Source organism: Agelaius tricolor, unplaced genomic scaffold, assembly GCF_023055355.1.
Source record: "Agelaius tricolor isolate 1412-34295 unplaced genomic scaffold, bAgeTri1.0.p SCAF_1, whole genome shotgun sequence".
Classification (NCBI taxonomy): Eukaryota; Metazoa; Chordata; class Aves; order Passeriformes; family Icteridae; genus Agelaius; species Agelaius tricolor.
In genome coordinates this window covers 20,298,177-20,321,880 of record NW_027269261.1, presented here as the reverse complement: position 1 = coordinate 20,321,880, position 23,704 = coordinate 20,298,177, and the positions used below count along the sequence as shown (strand labels likewise).

General features: G+C 36.3%; 1 protein-coding gene across 1 annotated transcript in view; it reads left to right on the top strand.

Annotated features, from left to right (window-relative positions):
• SPATA17 (spermatogenesis associated 17) overlaps positions 1–16,524 on the top strand; it is an 89,555-nt gene extending 73,031 nt beyond the window's left edge. Inside the window, exon 10 of the mRNA XM_071425964.1 lies at positions 14,443–16,524. Coding sequence (XP_071282065.1) covers positions 14,443–14,523 — 81 coding nt within the window. The 3' untranslated portion in view covers positions 14,524–16,524. The remainder of the gene's footprint in view (positions 1–14,442) is intronic.
• Positions 16,525–23,704: the final 7,180 nt, after the last annotated feature.

The window sequence follows — 23,704 nt, the reverse complement described above, 5'->3', positions numbered from 1 at the left end:
TGTCTGTTCTACCTGTAACATATATTTTCTGCTCTCAGAAGAACCACTTGGAGCCAGAATGCTGCTGTAAATAGTGATTACCTTCCTCCACATAGGTTGATTCCCTCAACAGTATTACTCTTCAGAGCTGTGAGCTCCATGGAGCGTAGGTGTTTGGCTCCCTGATTAGATAGTACAGAAAAAGAGCAGTGTTGCCCAATTTAATATCACAGAAGAACTTAATAAGCAGGTGGTCTTTTAAACTGGGTAACAAAAAGTATCTTAAAGTCAGTTTTGCAACTTCTACTTCTGATCTCTTTTTCTATATTTTTGGTAAATGTCATAATGTACTGATGAGAAGGAAAGGTATTGAGGAAAGCAGGAGTGTGCCATGTTCAAAAATGGGAACACCAGACATTACCTCTCATTCACAGGCTAGAATGAAGTCTCATTTATAAGATGCACCCATTTAGTTTTCCAGGAAAGCAAACGACAATTCCTGCTTCTGACAGCTTACATAATGATCTTTCCAGGTTCCTTGTGACTCTGACTTATTCACAGAATTACATTTTGTTATGAAGATTACTTTCAGAGCTCTCACTGGAAAAGTTCTGAATTGTAGATTGTTTTCTTTGAGAAAATCCTTAAGATCACCACTGTTGGGTTGCTTTTGAAAAATGCTATTCTTGATATACAATTAATAATTATTATTAACTATCATTGAGCTTTCAAATTACATTCTTGGTTGTAGAAAGATGGTTAACACTGTGAAGTAAATAAAAACATGCAAAATGTACCCTTGGCTAATGTTCAACTAAATGCAGAAAAGAATCTCTGCATAACTGGAAGGCTGAAAAAAGTTTCTAGTGGTTACTGATGAGTCACAGGGTCTGATGTATATAATTTTGTAATAATAAAAAATAATAAATAATAATAAAAACATTGCATATTAACAGACCCAGGTCTGATTTTGAAATAATGCTACAAAGTAGTATCTGAGAAGAGTCAAACCATTCAATTATTTGCATAAGAAGAGATACTGTCACCACTAGTCTAATCAAATCCATTCTAGTGGTTATTTGTAAGGGTTTGTGGGCAACTAGTTGAATATTTTATAAAACCTGATTTTCAGTTCTGTAATTTCTCAGCAGGAAAATGCAGTCCCTTGATGATGATCCAAGGCTTTGAAGAATAAATTGATTCGAAGGAGAAAATTAGATGGCACTTATTAGACTGTCTTACTAGCAATCCTCTGTCATTTGTCTGTTGGACAATAAATGTCTTGCTTTGCCTACCTTCCTCATTTAATAATGTAACTTGCATTTAGTGGTATAAAAGAAAACCTTGCATTTTTAGTAAGAGTTTAGCCAGTATTTCTGTGAGTGAGATGTATGTCTATTTAAGCTTTATCAATAATTTCCATTTTACACATTGCTTAAACGTTTTAAAGCCTCTTATTTAATCAGAAACACTTTAGAAACAGAGTATCTTGCCCAATTCCTTCAATATATGCTTAGTGTGCATTACAATAATTTGTGGCACAGCTTTAAATTGCAAAAAAATCAGTTAATCTAGAAACAGTAGATACTAGTGTTACACCTAATTTGTTTATATTGGTTTTAGGTGTTGACTATTTGGATATGATTTTTTTTGTTGGAATTCAAAATCCATATACTAAACTGGGAAATCCATGGCCTTGCCTTTTCATATCAGTTTTGCATAGACTGTTCAGTATTCTTGGAATTAAGTAGATTTTTTTATATGTATGTCAAACATAATGTATTTCAACTCAATTCAATTTACCACAATATTGAATTAAAAAGGCTATATTTTGAAGTCATTTAAAATTCTTTATGGAACTTATCTGCAAAAGCAAGCTACTTATTATTTGATAATACTCACCGAGACCTTGTTTGTGCTTGTTAAATGGAGTTGAAATTAAAGTAATCAAAAGCTTTTCACGATCCTCTGAGAATTACGTGGGCCATACAACTGTTGAAAGCTTCAGGTTTGAGAGCTGGTCCTCAGCCCTAGCATAACTGGGATACATCCATGGAACTGGGCCAATTGGCACAAGATAAGAATCTGACCCATAATGAACATAATATGTAAATTCATGCCATTCAGACAGAATGTTCTAGGAAAAATGGTGTCACCTATTTTCTCAGAAAAGTAGACTTGTAAAATCTCATCTTTAAACATACATTGCTGGTGAGTTTGAAAAATTGAGATCTAAGATGAGAGACACATATTTTGATGACTTTCTTGCAACAGGTTCACATAGGACTTCAGACTGTTGCATCTTGAAATGATGTCTGAATTAGAGATTTTGCTACACTGACTCATTATGATTGTAGAGTTTTATAATTTAAACGCTAATAACACCTACAGGTGTTCTAAGATATTATGCCAGGTATGAGCCCAGGTTGAAAGTCTGTAAGTTTGTGCATTTTTTGTTTGTTTTGATGCTCTCTCCAGGGAGCAAAAGTACTTATTCTCAGAGCAGTAGGACTTCAGCGCATAAAAATGGATTTTAGAGTAGCCTGCATTTCTTGTATAGGAAAAACCACAGTAACAGCTTTGTGCAGTTATGTTGGAATGAATGAGACGTGGGAAGTAGTACAGACTGCTTGTTGTCTTAATGGTTTGACGTAAGAGTCTACTGCTTCTTTCTTCAAAATTTATATTATGAATCAATTCTGGACCAATTTGCCCCATTTTAAATCATGGAATGATATCCACTTTGGAATACACTTCTGTGCTTATTCATGTAATGCAATGAAGAGCTGGGTTCAACATGCCCTTTACCAACTCAGATTAAAAGGATATTCTACCATGATAAGCTGTATTATTTCTTCTCCTACAGTTTTTGTTGATAATACTTGTAGGGAAAGTGAAAGGCATATCCACATCAGGAGTGTTTTTATGAGTAGGTGATTTGCCATGTGTTAATGTTCTAGAATGGAAGTTATGGAATTATTCAGGACTAACCTTTCCACTTCAAATTCAAACTTCATGTCCATATAAACAACCTTACAAGCTTTGATGAGTTAATGTATAGAGGTAACCACACCTGAGGTAGAGGGGTAGGGTACAAAGGCTGAAGCACACAGTACCACTTTCACAGCTGTCCTGGGTTTTTTTCTCATAATGAGATTATTTGAGAAGGTATTTACATTCTGATTGTGATAATAAAAATAATATTCCTGGCTTGTAGCTTTGAGACATGTCAGGATTTCTCACCTGTAGTCATGTGAAGAAATGGCAGCATGTACCAACCAAACACCCTGCTCTTTTAAAGAATAACTTGTTAGGTGTGAGAGCCGTAAACTTAGGGAGGGGAAAGGAAAAAGAGAAATAATAAAAACATTGCATATTAACAGACTTTGTGCACTAATGCAAAGCTGCTTGATTGAGCAGTGTAGTGTCAACCATGTCTATCTTCTAATGCTAAAAGTAATGCACATAGACAGAGTGACAATCAGAATACAGCCTCCCATCAGCTGTAATTAATCTTTTAGTTAACAAAGACTAGAAAACCTTCTCATCAGCCTCTTCTGAAGTCTGAGGCACCCTGTTTTTTGATGTTTGCATTCTGAGTAAAATTGTCCCCACCAGTTCTAACAAATTGAAACACCAGGCTAATTATGGCAGCTAATGAAGTGTGTGGAATGATCGCAGCTTGTCGTGAAACTGTTCCTTCAGCTCAGATTAGAGTTTCATCAATCACTTTTTTAAACTGATCCAGAATTGCTTCTGCCCAGTGCTTGGCATTTTTAATGCTGTTTCTGTAATTGGTTTTTTCCCCAAAGCTTAGGCTATTTTTTGAAATATTACATTCTCAGGACAGGACTTACAAACTCCAGTTTATAAAAAAACATTTCATTATTGCCTCTATCAGCTGATCAAGTGCTAGAAAGCTAATAAAAGAAGCAGAAATATAAAATTTGATATATTGCTTTTAATCCAGCTAAAGGTAGCAATAAAGCATATACACATATATGTATATGAATCATTATTACTGTGGGCTGGATGTACACTGCAATCTCCTGAGACATGGTTTGTGGGCTGGATGGTTCAAATCCCACTGAAAGACCTAAATGAAATGAATGACTTCGTCTTAGCTTATTTCCTAGTGGATTGTGGTCCTCCATATATCACTCAAAGGGTTTGGCATGATTTGTAGTTTTTGCAGATGCCCAAGCCTTTGGCAAAAGGAAGGCCAAAATGTGTTGCTATTTAAAGAATTTTCACACTTCAGTTCAAATCTGAAGTCCTCAGAGAAGTATGGGAAACTTCACAGTATAACTTACATTGCTACTACATTGTCAATGAATAAATTAGCATATAAAACATTGTAAAAATTCCCAGTTCCTCTTCATTTATAAGATATAGTCCTACTCAGCTATACATTGAAAGTTCTGTATAGACATTAAAGGCGTAGATGTTAAAGTCTCAGGCTAAATTCTTTCCTCAGCATGGCCAGCAAAATGTTGAGTCTAGTTCAGAAGTTATCCAGCTGAAAAATGAAACAAACTTTTGCTTATGCACCACCACAGACTATTGTTGCACAAGTTGTTGCATTTAATATATACATAGCATGTATTCATATCAGAACCAATGCAACAGGGTTTTAGTTTTTTAATTGCTCAGCAAACTACTTTTAAAATTTGTGCCAATAAGTGTAATCCATATATTTTTTTCTGAATAATGTTGAATCTGTAACAATGTTTGGCTATAAATACTAGATGTTCTTCTCCCCAAAGCTTTTAATCAGCAAGTTTGTCAGAACTAACTTCATGCCAATGCCAAAACAAGTCTGTGGCACCGGAGTGAGTAATCGCTGTAGCTGATGCTGTTTCTGAACTGTATCAAAGAACTGGTGGATTTACACAGAAGAAAAAGTGCCACTGAAAACATGACACATAAAGAAGATATGTTATCATATAAGAGTAAATACAGACAGAAAAAATAGCAATAGGTATTAGTCTAAAAGCTTTTGTTCCTATTTTATTGATTAATGAGAGCATGTGTAAACACTGGATGAGAGATGAGTAGTTTCTCTAGTGTTAGCCCATCTGCAAAGTAAGCTTCCTGCAAAATGAGGAAATATTCATGTTTGATCATTTCTATCTCTTCTGAAGGTAGCTTGTATTTCTGGAGGAGAAAAGCTGGTTTTCTCTTTAGCTTTCATCAGTGCTAGGACACACTGCTGACTTGTGTTTAGCCATTCGCCCACAAGGATCAGCAGCTCCTCTTCTGCAGAGCTGCTGCCCAGGCTGTCAGCCTCCAGCCTGCTTTCCTCTAGGATGAGTCTGTGCCAGGTGAATTTGTCCATCCTGTGTTTTGTAAGGTTCTGTCAGGCCATTTCTCCATCCTGTCTGCATCACTCTGAGTGACAGCCCTCCAGTGTCTCCATGGCACCCATTACTTTGGTGTGATCCAGGAACCTGAGGAGAGTGCATTCCATCTCCTCCTCCAGGTCACTGAGAGAGATATTAAGATAGGCCCCAAGATAGCACCTGAGGAAATATGTTGGTACCCAGGTCCAGTTGAGGAGAAGCCATTCATTGCTACCCTTTGAACCTGAGACTCCAGGCAGCAATTACATCTATTAGTCTGCAAATCTAGACTATAATTTACCAGCTTGGTTAAAAGGATTCACTGGGAGGTTGTGTTGAAAGCCTTGTTAAAGCTCAGACAGCATCATCCACTGTTCTCCTTTGATCTGCATATCTAGTAATTTAATCACAGAAAATAATCAGGTTAGAAAGTGTCATCCAGAACCATGGGAAACCAGATGAAGTCTAGCTGAAGTACTGGTTTTGCTGCATATCAGAAGCTAAATAAGATAAAAAATACTTTCATTTGAGGATTTCAACTCAGAATTTTTCTTCCTTAACTCCTGGTGGCATGATTTTGGCAAGTTACAGAGAGTTGCAACTTGATCTTGGCAGGTTAAATATTTTCTGGCTTTAGCCTAGCAGGTTAAAAGTGGTTCTGAGTTTTCTTGGCAGTGAACACTTGGCACTGGCTTATTTTCAGCTGAAAAGAGAATGTGGTAGTTGAACAGATTAGACAATGAAGGGGGCAGCTTACAAATGGCCTAAGTCAAGATATTTGTCCCTAAGTGCAGTAGTTTCTAATGCAAGGCCTGTTGCTAGTGGAGTGCGTGTGATGGACAGGACAAGAAGCTGCTTTAAAAATACTGTTGTAAGAATACGTCCTTTACTTTTTTCATCAGATGCTTTTTAAGTCTGTGGGTTTTTGTACTCAGGAATGTGTGTTAGGCTCCACCTCAGATTTAACAACTTCTTTAAAGGCCTATATATTTCTCATTAGAGTGTTTTTGTTCTTGCCAATGTTATTTATGAATCTTAAATAGATTAAGATGAACTTCTACTCCCCTCTTCAGAGATATTTTGTTAAAATGCACTGTAAGAGCTAGATACTTGCATGACAATAGCAAATAAACACCTCTTGGGATTCTGAATACTTACTGAACTATTTCAACTGCACATTTGTTTTTTAGCCCAGATTCAGTAAAGTTCAAGGGTATCCAAGTATGAAATAGCTTGCAGAGAAATTCGCATTGGTTTCCTAATTTAATTTACTTGTAAAAAAAGGCTACATAGTGAAAAAATAGAGTATTATCTTTGGCAATTTTGGTTCACATACAGACATGCAGAATAGAATTTGGGTGATGTTGTTTCATAACATTGCCTAAAGTATGGTAGAGCGTGCACTGTAACTTTGTGCAGGAAACCATACTTGTAATGTTGAAACTGACTCTGAACAGGTTTCAAGGTACCTGGAAAGTGTCTACATCAAGGTGACTTCTTCTTTAGGTTAGCTTTATACACTTAAAGAAATTAATTAACTGAACAGTTATTTATAAGAGAGACTGCATTTCTTTCTAAAGCATTGCAAAGCTAGTCCGTGTTTGAGAGGAAGGACCAGACAGTGACTTGGCTTGCAGATCATTAATAAATGGAATAAATGAACGTAGAGGTTACAGCTGGGAATTCCACCCTTCCTTCCCCTTGGGCAACCACAATGACTGCAGGGTACTAAGTAAATGTAACAAATGCAAATTTGGACCACAAATCTTCATTGCTAGTTAAATTACACATGACAAAAAGGACAGCCTAGTTTCAGATCCCAGGTTAATTTTACAGAGGCAATACTTACAGGAAAAAATAATTTACTGGACCAAGTCCTTCCTCTCTTTTCCTTTGTCCTTCCTTGCACAGAACTTCTATTGAAACCCAGCCATAATTTGCTTGTGAGAAAGGACATTAAGGGTTGACACATTTGTAATCCTTAATGAACATGGCTATCACAGAATATCTTACTTGTTTAGGAATAGTTGTGCTTTCCTTGTACAGTGACTTAAACTATTGCATTTTGAAGAGCATCATTATTTTCTGTCATGTCATAGCTTAATTTGTGCAGCTATGAAAGGGGATACACTTTTCTTCCTTTCTCTGAACTGCTTCTAACCATGCAGGAGCTAAAATAGGCTCTTTTCAAGCCTAGAACACATCCTCTCCTACCTTGCACAGATGAGGACAAGAAGTTTTAGAGCTTGATTGTCAGTTGCCTCCAACTATCTCCAAAGCACAAATTAGCACAATTTAGATGCAGAGCAATGAAAGGAAACTTCAGTGAGCACAGATGAGCAGCAGAACACTCCTTTCTCCAATACTCCAGAAACATAGGAATGGAGTTATAATTCCCATGTTTGGCTGTCCCAAGGGAGCACACGTGGCTGTGCTGCTTGTACTTGACACATCAGACAAAAAAACATTTAAATCCATGTGATTATCAAGTCAGTGGTTTTTCAAACTCATGAGCCATCATTAGAAATCTTTCACAATTTCTAGCAAGCACTGTTTGAGTTTGGCCTTCTCATTTTTAATTCATAAAATAAAAACATGTAAGAGTCAGTGATAGTTATAAACATCCATGAAAAATTAAGGGTAAAAATAATGAAATGTTTGTTACATAAATTAAATAGCAATTAATGTTTTCTTTTTCTGTTTGGAAGATAGGATATTAAAATAGTGTTTTTAAATTTCCTACTGTGAACATAATTTCCTGATTCTTTTTTACAACACATTATCATAATAAAAGACTAAAACTAACAAATAGAAAGAAACTTGCCTGATGTAAGTGTAACACAGAAGGTTATAAAGTTGCCTTTTATGATGGCTATACAATATCATTTCATTTTAAGATCTAATAGCAAGTTGATTCAAAGGGTAAGACTTACAAAGCAAGTAGAAAATTGCCTTTTACCATAGTCACCCAGTCTTTTTAAATCAAAGAGTTTTATTGTTGGTGGTGATGTTTGCATTTGCAGGAGGTAATTAGGGAATGAGTTAGACATCACACTCAGAGCCCTCAAGCTTGTCAACAAGGACCATAAAACTTCACTTGAAAAAAGAAAAGTCAGTTTAGAAGACAAATTATAGAGACTAGAGGGAAACAGGATCATAGCATTTTGAGTCAGTTTGACCTCTGCTGTGTCTATCCACAAAATGGAGAAACTCATGTATGCTTCCATGAAAACTTTATTGCTCCTACCAGAAAGAACAAAATGTAGAGATTTTCATACTGGTAGCATTAGTGGACAGTTGAAGGAGGAGGCAGAGGTTAGTTCCTCCTTCTCCTCCTCTGCATTGTGTTGGTAAGCTGAATAGGGAAAGGTGCAGTTCTACTCCCTTCATCACAGCAGTGGTCACTTGTCAGCTGTGGGGCAGGGAGCTCTGATGAGGCTCTTCCCTGGGAGTCAATACCCCTGTGCTGACACAATGAGATCCAGTCCCTAAGGCATGATCCAGGCTTTTGTTATTATCTCTTATATGAAGGGACTGGTTGACCCAATTGGTTAACACATTAGCTTTTCAATTTTATGGCCTCAAGTCATGGAAGACCTCTTCCTAGACTTTGGGTTTTTTTCTTCACAGCAGAAAGTAAAATTGGCAGTCTGTGCCCACCAGCCACAGAAACAGAGTTATGCCAAACAACTGTGTCCTGAACTTAATGGCTAATTAGCTGTTTAAGCTGTGCCCAAGAAATAGGTTCTGTTGCCCATGGGAAGTAGTGTGAAGCTGTTATTAATGTCCCAGCTCATATCTCTTAGTAAGTCTTATGAGCAGTGCTGCTTAAAGAGACTAAATGTACAACAGGGAATTAAAAATTATAGTACCCCTTTCACTGACTGAAATATTGTAAACTTGTTACACTGGGGCCAGGATTGGTGTCAATGTACTTTGTGTGAAAAGTGCAATAGAAGCATTAGTATTTGACAGCCCTGGTTGAAATAAGTGAAATTAATGGAGCTCTTTTCATATACGACAAGGCCATGGCACCCCTTTCATGCTGCTTACAGACAGAGAAAAGTCAATACTTTTTTATTACTTGATGCTGACCTACATTTTGCACTACAAGTGCCAGGCCCACTAATTGGTTTCAGTTGTGAGAAAAGTTTGCCCCAAAGAAACACTGGAGCAGATAAATCAATCTTTTTTAGGGTAGCTTAGTAGGTTTTGAGTACTTGAAATGACATTTGTGTTGTATTGACAGAATGGGTTGTTACACTCATTTTGTCATGTCAGAAGGCCCTGTACTAGTTGGAAGTATTGTTAACCAGTATTGATAAATTTGCTGAGAATGAAAGTTAGCTGGATCAACATTTTACTTGTCTAACAGCTTGCTGTTTCTGGTTTGCTTCCTTGTTAGAGACCTCTGTGGATATTAGCAGATCAGGAGGCTTACTATGACGGCTCCATTTAAAACTTTATTTTACTATTACAAGCATTAGGATCATAGGAAACTCTTAGATATGACCACTTAGTGTTTAGCAGGTGGGGTTGTGGACAAGAGCTGAGCAGTGACACTAGGCAGTACTGCCTGGTTTCCAAAGGAGCTGTGCACATGGGATGTCTCCTGACTTTGTGGGAAAGCAGGATTGCTCAGTGTCTTACCCTACACTAAGAAAATTCCTGCTGCAGGGACATTTGTACAGAATTTTCCACTGGATCCTTTAAGATCTTGGTGCGTACCTGTGGATACTAATTTCAAAGTATTGTTTCCTGGTTTTGCTACTCAGTAGCATGAAGATAGAATTATTATTCCAGCAGCTGTGCCCGTTTTTCAGTTATTCCTTGTGCCATTAATTCCTAATAGAATTTACATTCAGAATAGGGATTCTATAAAGAGAAGAACAGAAGAGACCTAATGTCTCTATAGGAGCAACAGATACAATTCCAGCACTACAAGAAAGTTTTTCTCAGATGCAAACTTTTCATGGATTGGTTTGCCTTTTACACAGCACACGGTGCCATGGTTGACATAAATGCATTTATACACTGTCTCTTTAGTATTTTTTGATTGACTCAGAAGAGGAATCACTACTCTGAATATCTGCTATTGATGGAATGATATACATTTCAGAGAATGCTTGTCATCATGCAATTTATATTTGGAACTTCTGCACAAGTTGCTTCTACTAACCCATGAAAGAGTTCTATATTTGTACAGCCTAACACAAATTTAATCTCAATTCATGCAACCAAATCTTTACTTGTTCAGCAAACACAAGTTTTGTAATTACAGAGAAAGGAAAGACTATCCTATCCTGTAAATCAGATAATATGAGTTTATTGTATGCTTATTGTTTCAAGTTTATCACATGCTTAACAGTTTCATAATTATTATGGACTTGAGAGATTTGATAAGTGAAATTACCCTGAAGTGTGTATGCAGGAGCTCAGAATAAATGGTAATAAGAGTGCTCTCTGGCCTTAGAATCTGAGAGTCAATCTACTACTGCTGTTTGTCTGTTCTAGCTTTTGTCTGAGGCAGCTACTTTCTACTTCATTAAATTTCCAAGAAGATACTCAATGGTAATTCCTATCTCATTTTTAACTGCATTTTTATATTACGGGATATTGTACAGTACTCTCAAAATTGCTTGGAAAGAAACACTCTTAGTACAAATTTGTTTCTAGAATATCACAGAAGTAATTTTCAAGGGCCTCCAAACCAATCTGAAGGTCTGCAAGGTCTTGTTCTTTTGCCAGCATTTGTACGTGATCTGTATTTATGTAAGTCTGCATAGTCAGATGAAAAATGTCTTTGGAATTTGCTTTAATAACATTCCAAATATAGACTATGTAACCATTTGGCAAGCCTAATCTATGACATCAGAGTGCTGATTGAAACAAATCTTTGGTGGCTTTATGCCACCTTTTCTGACTCCATTGTTTCGAACTGATGAGCTCACAAGCTCAAGTATACAATACATTGAAAGGGTCTTGTGAAGCTCTGTCAGCTGAACTTGAGTCACTTACAATTTACTAGAGTGAAAACAGTTAAAGCTGGACAAATTTAAAAAGGAAGTGTTATATCAAATTTGTTTGGGAATTTCAAAGTTGTTCTCAGTGTTGAGAATTTCAGCTCTCTGATCCTGAGAGTTATATGGCATGATTTAAGAATGCGTTGTGGAAAAATTCCATAAAGCTCAGCTCTATGCTCCTGTGCTCCCAAGAGCAAAACTATAGACTGGGCTTACCAATATGTGTGAATTCATGTTTGTAAGTCTATTCATTCCAGCTACCAAGAGAGAGGAACTGATGGTGAAAATAATTTTGACGAAGCCTGTTTTTCTCCATTCACAACCTATGTTCTTCAAAAGGATTATTATTTACATAACTTCATAACTTCTATGCTATGTACCAAACAGCCTAAATTCAAGATGATTCCCATCAGAATCAATGAGCAGTCCATCACTATGCTTCTTTTCATGTTTTGAGTGGTCATTTCACCATTCCATTAGATGAATGTAAGAACCTGGCCTCCAATTCCTTTGCCTTTGTGCTGTGAGGTAGATCCTGCAAGGCCAGGTGGTGATTTCAGGCCTTACTTTATTTCTCTGTTGAAACCTGATTAAAATCTTTATCTTCAAATACAGAAAAAATAGAAACAAGATCTGTTTCCCAAAATATATTTAGATTTTAAATGTATGCTAGGCAATTTTTACCTAGTATACTTCCTAAGTTTCTTTAATTAATGTAACTGTAAAGCCAAGAATGCTTTTATTTATCCATCAGACTCTGTAATGTTCCCTAAATATGGTCAAACATAACTGCTGTCGTCATAATCAGAGCCAGTTGTTTAAATGCTCAGTTGTGAGCATCTAGTGGAATAGTTTTCAATAACAAGATAAACAGTACAGCTGCCAAACCAAAGTAATCTTACACTGAGGGGGTGTGTGGCACAAAAAATTTCCTCTTTGTCATTTTGATTTGAGTTTGAAGCTGGACCTGGGCTTAGTTCCAGCTCAAAAACACTGTTCACTTCAAAGGCTCCTAAATCGTCCCAAGGAGCTAATTTTGGCAGCCAATTGTTTTTGTTTGGCTAGGAATCCTAATAGCAAAAGCCGTCTGCTCCAGCAAATAAAGATCTCTGCAACGCTCAGCCTCCCCATTCCTGATTTTATCCTGATAGTGGCTGCACAGGTTTCACTGATTTCCCTGTCTCACCCAAAGTTCACCGCTTGCTAAACTGTTCACAATTTGTTAAGCTGTACATAACTATCCTGCATGTAAATAATTGAGATACTTTCTGTTTTAAAAATAATAGATACCATGTTCTGCTCTGAATTACTGCTTAATCCTAAATTATTGCTGGATTATATGCTTGCTTTCTCAGCAACTAGAGCTGGTTTGTTGATTTTTCCATTCCCATGAACAGAATTAGTCTGGTTAATTTACTGAATTAAATATAACTAGCTTCGCTTTAGAAGGAAACCATTTGCAGTTGTATTGGAGATACTATAATATTTATTAGAATAATTATATGGACAAAGTTTCCTATGGTAAGAAGGTGCTTCTGATGCTGAATAGACACTGAAAATTAGAATATTGTGCCATTCTAAAAGTTTAATATCAAAATATGCAAATAGGCTATTTCTGTTGAATAAAAAATTGGCCAATATAAGGCATAGAGAAACATTAAAAAGTGAATCTTGTGAATCCTTTAGGAATGGGATAGTACTCACTTTCACACCACACATGGATTATTTAATTATTTAATTTTGAATGTAGGTCTACCTTGCTATTTTAAGATTTATGCACCAGAAATTTGGAGGAATGATAGTAAACAAATTTAAGTGTGAGATGTAAGAAATCATATGTTCTCAGTTTGGCAAAGTGCAATGAAGATGAAAGGTGGGCCCAGTCAGTGTTTGCATGAATCTTACTTGAAGTCAGAGGTGCTTTATTGATAGAGGTACAGCTGAACTGTGCTCTGTGAAGTAACTAAATCCAAGTTGTCCAGGGAATGATAATTCTGCTTCATGTCCTTAAAAAAAAAAGTTTTTATTCTCTTTTAAAGATGAAATGAAACCTTTCAGATTGGGAAATGTGTTGAAAAGATAAAACTTTTCCCTTTCTTTAACTCATGGCCTCAGACATTCCATGATGTTTCAATTTCTTCCACTTTCACAGAGCTACATGTTGGCAATAGAAAACAGTACAAAGTATTCAGAACAACTCCTTAAAAATTAATCATCAGATCCTAGAAAGCTGAGAGTTCATCTGTGGCATGTTACTTTCTAAAAGTAAAAGCCATTTTAAAGCAAACCAAGTATTTTCTATTGTTATACTATCCTCAGTACTTCAGGTTCAAGGAAATAATTTTATTAAGAAGGTTTTAAAACCTTAATCTTAAATACCATGGACTTGCTAATCATTTACCATGAGTATTTTTTACTAAGTAGACAAATCAAAATATGGTTTAGAACACTTTGTTTTACTATCTTGTGTGTTGGCTGAATTTATGTTGTATTCTTAAGGCACAGCTTCACTTGTGTTTCCCTTATTCAATTTAGATTTTTAAGCATTTGCACTAAAAAATTGAATGTAATAAGCAAGAAATTTACCTTGGGGAAAAAACATGTTCAGGAATCACCCTGCTTCTCCTAATCAATTTATTGCCACTAGTGCTTAATTAATAGATATTAATTTTTAAAAACTATTTCCTATGTAGCTGTTTTAATACCTCTATTTCAGTGTTAACCAGGGTAGAAAAGTTTAAATATAGCAAGACTATTGTGCTTTCTTTAACCTGCCTGGTTTCCAGGGAGGAGAATAAACTTTTGTATGCCATGGTTTGCAAAATATAATTTCTAAAGCAGGAAATTTCTGCAGTTCTTCTAGTTGCTGAGAGTTTGAAATACATATTTGCTTTCAATTAAATCCATTATTTTGCTCCTCTTCAAGGGAATATTCATATAATGTAAAAATTATATTTAATATTCACTATTTTGCATAATTTGCATTCTATCTATATAATAAATGTAACTAGAAGACAATATTTAGAACTCTAAAATCCCTTAAAAAAAAGCCAAACCCACTTAAGCCTAACATAATTTTTTTTCTTTCTTTTCTTTAGGACTTTGAAACACTGTTTTCATCAATTGCTCTCTTCGAAAAGTTTGGAAAAACTTACTCCAGCACTGGGCAAATACTGTAATTGTCCTGGAGACACATGAAAAGTAGTCAATAAATGTATTTCAGCAAATATACAGCAGTATGTTTGTCCTGGAGACACATGAAAAGTAGTCAATAAATGCATTTCAGCAAATATACAGCAGTATGTTGACTAAATGTTCCATAAAATACTCTTTTTGTGATGGATACTGTGTCTGAAGTAGTTTTAATTGATTTTGCTTGAACTTTAGGCAATATGGCTTCCAAGAATTATCAAAAATGAATTAAAAAAATGTATCTTAAAGTAATAATTTCTGAAAAAACTGTATTTTATTTAGTATAAATAATTTAGAATACAAAATCAGAGTCATCAAGTAAAATACTCAGAATCACATTTATTTATTACACATTTGTGAGGTTAACACTAAAAAAGGAAAAAAGTGTAAAATTTATCTCTCTTTATCCCCTCACAACTATAAATGTATCTGGTTCATTACTGTTGTTCATCATCCTCAGTGTTAGGTATCCTTGACTGATTCATGACTTCAGAAGTGCAGGATAGGCATTAAATGGAAGATAACATATTTTCAATCCTGTTAGCATTTCTGTGGGTGAAAGAACTTCAGTTTTAAAAAAATAAAGTTCTGATAACATATATACCTTATTACTAGGTCAGGTTTTCTATTTCCATTTAATTGTCTTTATCAGTACCTGTGCATTAACTCCTTGTCCCGTATGCTGTGAGTACAAAATTGTGTGATGCTTGGTCAGAAGAACACAATTGAGCACACAAAACTTATGCTTGTTTCCTCTGTTCATTAGCAAACAGTCCTGCAAAATATTGAGTATCCTCAGAGCCCATCCACTTCAAAAGGCTCAAAGAATTCAGCATCACGAGAAGATCTCAGCATATCTAAAGATCAAATTACAAGCTGATTCTTAAAATCATGTGAGTGGATTTTTACAGGAATTTTATGCTGAATTTTCTATGATACCATATTTGCTTTTCATATCATTTGACTATATTTGAATCAAATATTGATTGTTTATCTGTTACTCAATGGTAGGCTTTTTAGTACTATTTTTTAAATGTGATTCTTATGGCCCCTATAAATGTGAATAAAACTTCCATGTCTGTTTGTATGAGTACTTTCTGAACCTAGTCTAGTGGAAGGTGTGCCTGCTCATGGCATGGACGTTGGATCTGGATGATCTTAAAGGTCCCTTGCAACCCCAGCCATTCTCTGATTCTATAAACTAGGAGTCACAAATTTCCTTTCTCTAGGTTTTCACCTGTCAGGCTATGTGAAAAAGTTTTACTGCTACCACACACCAGAGTAAAAGCCCTTCCAATTCCATTCCAGCAGGTTGCAAGAGCAGGCACTGTGCTGTACTGGTATTACTTTTTGGAGTTTGTTATTCTCAAGCTTTAAAAGGTTTATTTCTGTTATGAGAAATTAAGTCTGGGAAGCAGGAAGCACAACCCCAGTGGCTGAGTTTCCCAGATAAGATTTAATCTTATCCAATGTATCAGAGTGCTTTAGTTGTTCCTGGAAGGGATTGAACATGAGACACTTGTGCAAAACTGTTGATGAATAAAGATGGCACAGTAATTTTTATATGTGAGAGCTATCTATTTGATTGCTTCAGCTTTAAGGTAGTTCATCAAAGTAATTCACCCTGCATTGCCTCTTTAACTTCATACCACAGTTTCCCATCAGTCCGATTAGAAATGGCAATGCCTTTATCAGATTAATCTTTCTTTCCCTTTCTTCCTTTCAGTGTCTCTGCCCCCAGGACAAAGCATAGCCTCCCATGCAGCCTGTACTGCAGGGTGGTAGTGCTCATGGCTGAGGGGCCAGAGCACAGAGGGAGATTAAACCCAATGCTTCCAATGGGAATTGTTTGATACATACACACTTTTCCTCCTCTTGCCAAAAAAAAAAACCCAAAACTTTTCTGTTTCTAAGCAGATAACCAGAAATGTTCTTACACAAAACCAGATCTGTTTACTTTATTAGACAAATAAACATCTACAAAATGAGGTTTGGATTTTGGGTGTCTTTTTCAAGTTTCATTTCACAGGGAATCTAATATTCTGTATCGGGAGTTCAAACAGAATTTAGGTCATTCATGGGCATATAGCATCCAAACTATTTTGTGTACCCACAGTATAATCCCAGAGTCCTTTAATTTCTCATTAAGTACATCAAACATTTATTTACATTTACACAAACCATTTGATAATTATTCTAGAGGGACCATTTTTTTCTGCTGTCTTGCTTAAATCAAAATGTTTACAAATGGCAAACTTACAGTTTCAGCCAAAGCCCATTAAAGCTGAAATTTTGATATTTCTATTCACTGCAGTAATATAATGAACAAGACAGGAAGAATTTTGATGCTATCATTGTGTAACCAACTGTCAGTAAAAATACTGATTGTGTAAGTGGTTTTACTTTACTCCTGTATAACTTTCTTCCTGATATAGTTTACCCTTCTGTTTTAATTATCAAATTGTTTTTTCTAGTATATTTAACTATTATATTTTTAACATTTTATGTACTCTGAGTTTTCCTTATTGTTAAAATTGTTGTTTTATAGCATGCTATGTGTTTCAGAGAAGACGTTTCTGCCTTTTAAGGGATGTTAATAACTATTCTCACTGTACAAAATCTTAACACACAGAATGGCACCAGGAAATAAGGCACCAGGAAATGAGCTGAGCACTCTGAAAATTTGTAAGAGACTCCTGGACCTTTAAGAGTCTGCAAGACTTGTAGCCTCTTAGGAATGTAGTTCGCTATGACATTTAGCAAAACTCTCACAGTGGTGCCTAAAAATCAAAAAGAATCACTGTCATGGTAGGGAAAATAGACAAATATCAGTCTTCAGAAAAAGAAGAATGTATTGAATGTATTTCAGTTAATTGTAGTTGAACAAATATGAATAGTTAAACATCCATAGCCAAACTATAGCAAAGGACTTGATTGCTGTTCTCTGCAATGACAAAATATTGCCTTCATCATGCAGCAAGACAAGAATGTTCCTTGGTTTCCAGTAGCAGAAAAGTAGTTTTTGTCATTTGAACTGATTTAGTTCACATGTACAGAGGAGAAAAAAAAAAAGTTTAGATTTTTCCTACTGCATGTCTGCAGAGGCTCAATAAGTCCTTTAGAAAACAGCCCATACTGGGAAGAGCCCATCCTACCAGCTCCCTACCATCTCATGATGTGTCACTTAGATATTTTTGTCTTACATACAAAAAGCCTACATAATGCTTTGATGTCACTTATATCTGAGCAATTTTTACAGATCATAGATCTTGAGAGAGTCAAATAATAATGTTATTTGGTTTGTATCAGATGCACTGGCCTACATTCCATGTGCTAAGTATTCAAAGCATCTTTGCACCTCCTTGCTAATGACCAGAGAATGATCTTTGGATTCAGCCACCTGTGGGGATGGCATCACTCGTACAAGGATGAAAGCAAAGTCATTAAAAGGGAACAGTTAAGTGCAAAAATTAGCTCACAGCCTCTCTTGTCCTGAGAGGCTTCAGGTATATTAGAAAATGTCTGGTAACATCTATTCTTACCAAAAATATTTTCTATTGCTCAGTGGATTGAAGATCCTCCAGTGTTTCTGCCCAATAGTTTTTTTGACTGCTACATAGCTGATGTTGTAAACACAGGAAAATATCTTAATTTAGGCAATTTAAGGACTGCCTTCCGGGCTGATCCATGTTCTCAACACTTGTGAGGGAAAACATTTGGCTTGCAATGCCCTCTAGAGGCAGATTTGCCGTAGCAGTGGTGGTGCCTGCAGACCCGCTCTTTTTTTTTTTTTTTTTTTTTTTTTTTTTTTTTTTTTTTAATCCACATGTCGCATTTCTATAGGAGAAAAGATCTAAGTGATCTACATACCTCATTCTGGACTTGTACTGAAGGTGCTTCCAACTGCGATGGGGCCATATTTAAATTGCAAAGCAACATGGTGATGCTTGCGAACAATAATGGATTTTTATACATCAGTGCTTGACATTGAATAAGACTCTGAAAATATCCAAATTAAATGTATTTCTAACAGATTATTGTTATTGCAGAGGATGTGTTTGCCACATGCCTTCCATAAATCTGTGTCGCTCAGTTTAATGAATTTAGAAGCTCTGCTTAGTTGAATGAGGTTGTCTGTCTTTTCCTAGCAGCCATGGGCTATACACAAATAGCAGAGGCTGAAAACCAAAGGAGGAGTGTAATTCCTTAATATCAAAATCTGGGTTTTCCCATACTAAAACAGAAACACTGGAACTAAAAGGGAGTCACATCCATGTAATCCGAAACAGAATTTGAGCCTTGAAGCTTTTATTTGTCTTCATTCATAAAAGATTTTTTGGGATGAATTTTTCCTTCACTGGTTGGCAAAGCTTTCTGGTAGGCCTGGAAAAATGTCAGCAAAGAGGCTCAGGCAATGCTGGCTTGGCTTCATATTCTTCCATCTTTTAATAGTTCAGCTCATTAATGAGAAAATCATCTGGCTGCTGGCACAATCAGATGCAGTCACTTATCAGTACATTGAGTTCAGTTTATAGTACTCCGATTCATATTCATGATCAGAGGATGCAGTGGAGCAATTCATTTGTGCACTGCTGCATTAAGCAATCACTGCCAAAATGTGACATATTGAGAGTTTGCATTAAACTGCTTCCTTTGAGCATCTTTGAGTAAAGAAAATCCCAAGTGCAGAAATCTGTTGAGATAAATCACTCAGCCACTTCAAGAAAAATGTTGATTCCATGTATACATCATTTAGTTTAAAAAAATCCACTTACTGGTGCTATCGTACATGTGACATGGCCACATTCTCAAATGCAAGTTTATATTATTTTAACAGCTAAAACATGTGCAAACTAGATCAGAATTACCCCAAACTGAACCCTGTTTCTTACACTCAATTTATTTTTGCTGTCTAATGAAAATTATAGTTGTTCTTGTTTTGGCTGAAGATACTCAGCAATCTCGAAACCCCAATCTTTTACCTTCTCTATGTCGTGGCACAAATAAGGGGTACTTGCAGTCTGGACATGCTCACAATGACCCAGTTTTTATGAAGGGACAGTGATTATAAATTTGAGAGAGATACATCTTGTATACTGTTGTGAGAAGAAGGTGAGGCCAAGTTTAGTCACCTTTTCACTTATTCAAACTTTATAGGATGCTATAGTGGTGATTCCCCATCCACATGCTTCACTTGATTCCATCAGATCATTTTCTACTATCAACTTCTATTAACTTTTCTTCAGATTTAAAAAGTCGGAGCTACTCGGTGGTAAGAGAGGTAGAGAGAGAGAAAGAAAGAGTGAGAGAGAAAGAAAGAAAAAGAAGGAAAGAAAAGAAAGCAAGCTGGGATCACTCAGACGTAAGCAGAACAGGAGCTAAATTTCTTTTGAATGTGCCTTTAATGTAGTTTCTCTTGCTCAAGTAGGATTGTTCTTGGTTTTTCTCATTGGTATTTTTACCAAAATCTGGGCCAGTGAGTCACTGATAAAAGGAGAAAATAAGCACAGCATGTAAAAAAAAATAAAAATGTTTTTGCAGCAGTAATAATTTCACTCATGCCTAGTAGTCACCTGTGTTTTGGTGCTGACCAAATAGTTGCTGACATGGGTCTCTCTTTTGTTCAGAAGGCATTTGCCGGCTTCATTTCTCTTATTTTTCAAATCCATGTCAGATAGGTAAGATTCTTGTGCACCTGCTAGGGATCATTCACCCCCATGGTTTCTTTCTTTGTTTGAGCTTTGCTTTTATCTTCCCACTGGATCAATTTCCCATGCATCATAGGATACTTCTACTATATGCTAAGACAGCATTAAAAATGTTCTACAGAAATTAATTACAATCAATTGGGAGTAAAAAGCTCAATTTTTTGAAATATTTGTGTTTGCAATATTTCTCTCCCTCTTAAGATCCTGTATCTCCTCCACCACCAAGTGTTGCCATCTGTGGATGAGAGGAGAATTGGTTTGCCATCAATCTTTTGCTCTAGACAGCAGAACAAATGGAGTATTCTGAAGCAGTCTGTGTGGCTCTTAAACAAAACCTAGGCATTTATTTTGAGCAGAAGGGGCTTTCTGACTTCCCCCAGACTCCTGAAAAAACCTTTAACTGTGCCATAAACATAATCATTATGGAACACTTAGTCTAAGTTTATATCTTAATCCCACTCAGAATATATTAACTTATGTTATATTTTCTAAAATTTAGAATAACCCTAAATCCAATTTAATCCAGATGATTACTTTTATTTTTCAAGTACCTTAGTTATCTAAGTAAGTTAGGCCTGTGGGTAATGCTGTTAAGGGTTGTTCATTTGCTAAACTATTAAATTTAAGTTATAAGTCAAGTTTAAGTACTTTTGAGTGCCATTAAGCCTTTAGGCCGTATTCCTTTTTGTCCTTGCCCTTTCTATCTTTTTGTCACATGCATCTAAACACACCCATACCCACACCCACACCAAGTTCTCAGTTTATTTCTGTTTTGACTGACTGGGTTTTCTTTGCTGCTTTTTTTCCCTCCAAGTGCCTAAACCATCTCACAAGTAGCAGAGCGAACCTTTGCCAACGAGATCCGTCGTGCTGTTGCATAATATTAAATCAGGTTTTTACCAATCCCCTCATTGGTGATTCTTTAAATAAGCTCAAACACTCTTTTGTAACACAGGGACCATACTGGGGGCTACTGGGAGCAGCTGGGAATGGTGGGTGTGTGCTGGAGGCAACTGGGATATACTGGGAGTGAAAGAGATCATACTGGGGGCAACTGGAACCATGCTGGGGCAACTGGGATGATTGGGACTGAGCATGCTGAGAGCACCTGGGATATACTGGGAGTTAGGGCTAGGGTTATGGTTTGGTTTAGTGTTACATATATGTCTGCATATGTATTTATAGCCATACACTCTTGTCCAGTTTTCGACCCATTACATTTTTGCAGGGGTCTGTTATAGGGATAGACATTGCTACAGTTTCACAAATGTTCATATGTCTTATTCAGAATAGAGCCTCTTGTTTGCTGTTTATGATATTAAAAGAAAAAGGAAAGTAATTCAAAGGGAAAAGAGAGTAGAAATTTGAGAGCCATTGCAAAGGAGCAAAGCAAGTAGTGACTGGAAGAACTGTAGAAACCATCCTGCTCATGTAGACCCAGGTAGTGACATTTATTGGAAATACTGGGAACACTTTATCCAGGCTTTTAACTGGAAAATGGAAGAGAAAGGACTGCTCTGGGCAATGGTGTGAGTCACTGAGTGCTTGGTGCAAGGCAGTAATGCCTTTATAAGAATAGAGTTCTTATTCTATGCACAGTCACTCAAAGCCAGATCTCTGGAGTAAGGAATTCACTGTAAAGTCATGCTGCCCATGAGAAGGCAGAAATTCTGACTGAGACCACTTTCCATTGCCTGGTGCCACAGCTCCTGCAAGTTGTTAGTTTGTCACTGGCAGTCTTATGACAGTTGAGGAGGATGACCGTGACAGACAGCTGTGTTTGTGAGCATCGAGAGAGAGCTTATGTCTGACCTACTTCTGGCAATGATTAACACATGATTTAGCTCTGATTCATTTCTATTCATGGTCATATATCTCACAGCTGTTGCTGAACACCAAGAATCGGGAAAGGCTTTTGATGACTCTATACAAATGCATCATCAAACGGCGAGATCTGGTCATTTACAATAACAAGTTATGATTCTTGTAAAAAAATAGGAATACTTTCTCCTGTTGTTCTGAAGTTTTTATTTCTTTTTAACCAGCACATTCTAGAAATGTTAAAACATAAATATGTTTTAAAAAAAAGTTTTTATTTCTTTTTAAGCACCAGCACATTCTAGAAATGTTAAAAGAGAGATCGTGTATTTATAATGGTATATTTAATTTCTCATAAAAACTATCGATATGCTTATTTAATTTCTCACAGCTCCTATGTTTTGAGAAGAAATTGATGCCTAAAGAGGCTCCCTGGAACAGAGGCTAGACAGTGTTAAAAGAATAAAGTAGGTATTAATTAAAAGGCCTTCAAAGGACACATCCTGGGCAGTACAAGAGCCTGGCTGTAGCTCTACCCAAGATGGACCCAAGACAGATGCAAGGTGAACAACCAGTGAGGAGTTTTCACACTTTTATAAGTTTTGTTCCATTTACATATTGGGGTTAATTGTCCAATTACCGCTTCAGGTTATGAATTCCCATCCTCCCAGATTGCTCTCCTCAATTCTCCATTGTTTATACTTTTTGAGCCCAAAGCTGCAACAGTGCCTTTGGTTCTTGGGCTGGAAAAGGATTGTTTTGTCTAACTAAACTGTGAAGAGAACTTGTTGACAGTTTATATGAAGTTCAGAGTTACATACTAATGCAGTACAGAATCTGCAATATATGAAAGCTAAAACTTAAGGCATGAAAATCACCTAATAATAATCAGTCTAATAATTATTTTTGAGATGTTTGAAAGATTTCCAATTTTACATATTCTTGTTCAGCATTTTACTTTTACAGTGGAAACCGCATGATCCCTTCTCCAGTATAATTGTACCAAAAGGGACAAGGTACTTTTGCCGCACCAAAATTTAGCATGTTTGCATCTCTGCAATGATAACAAAGAAAAGGTTATAAATCTGTGGCCAACTAGGAGCTAGCAGTGCTGCAATAGTTCCACATGCATGGACTTAAAAATTCATGGTTTTGTTAGGGATAGCATGTGGAAGTTCATCTGATGTTCAGTAGCAGCCTGGTAGCTCACCACATCTGGGCTGGGAGAGTATCTCTACTGACTGAAAATGTTTCTGGCAGGTTTTCTTATCTAGTTATCTATTATCTAAAAATGCAAAGAAGCACATTGTGCAAGCACAGACATTTTGTGGGAGGTTTTAGAAGCTCTGAGTACGGGCAGGTATGTATTACAATTTTTGAAAAATCTCTCCCTTGATAGCATCTTGAAAGCCCCACAAATGACAAGTGTAAAATCTTGCTCTTTTGAGTAGCTTTATTTCAGTTCCCTATAATTTTCTTTCACTTGTTTAGTTCTTCTTCAATAATGATTTCTCCAAATATCAGATTTCAACGGTACCTGCTCACCTCTCACATGTGTTTGCTTCTGCTCTGCAGAAATCTGACTGATATAGATGAACTTGTAAAGGTGGTCAGATACAAAGATTTTCACAGCTCTTCTTGT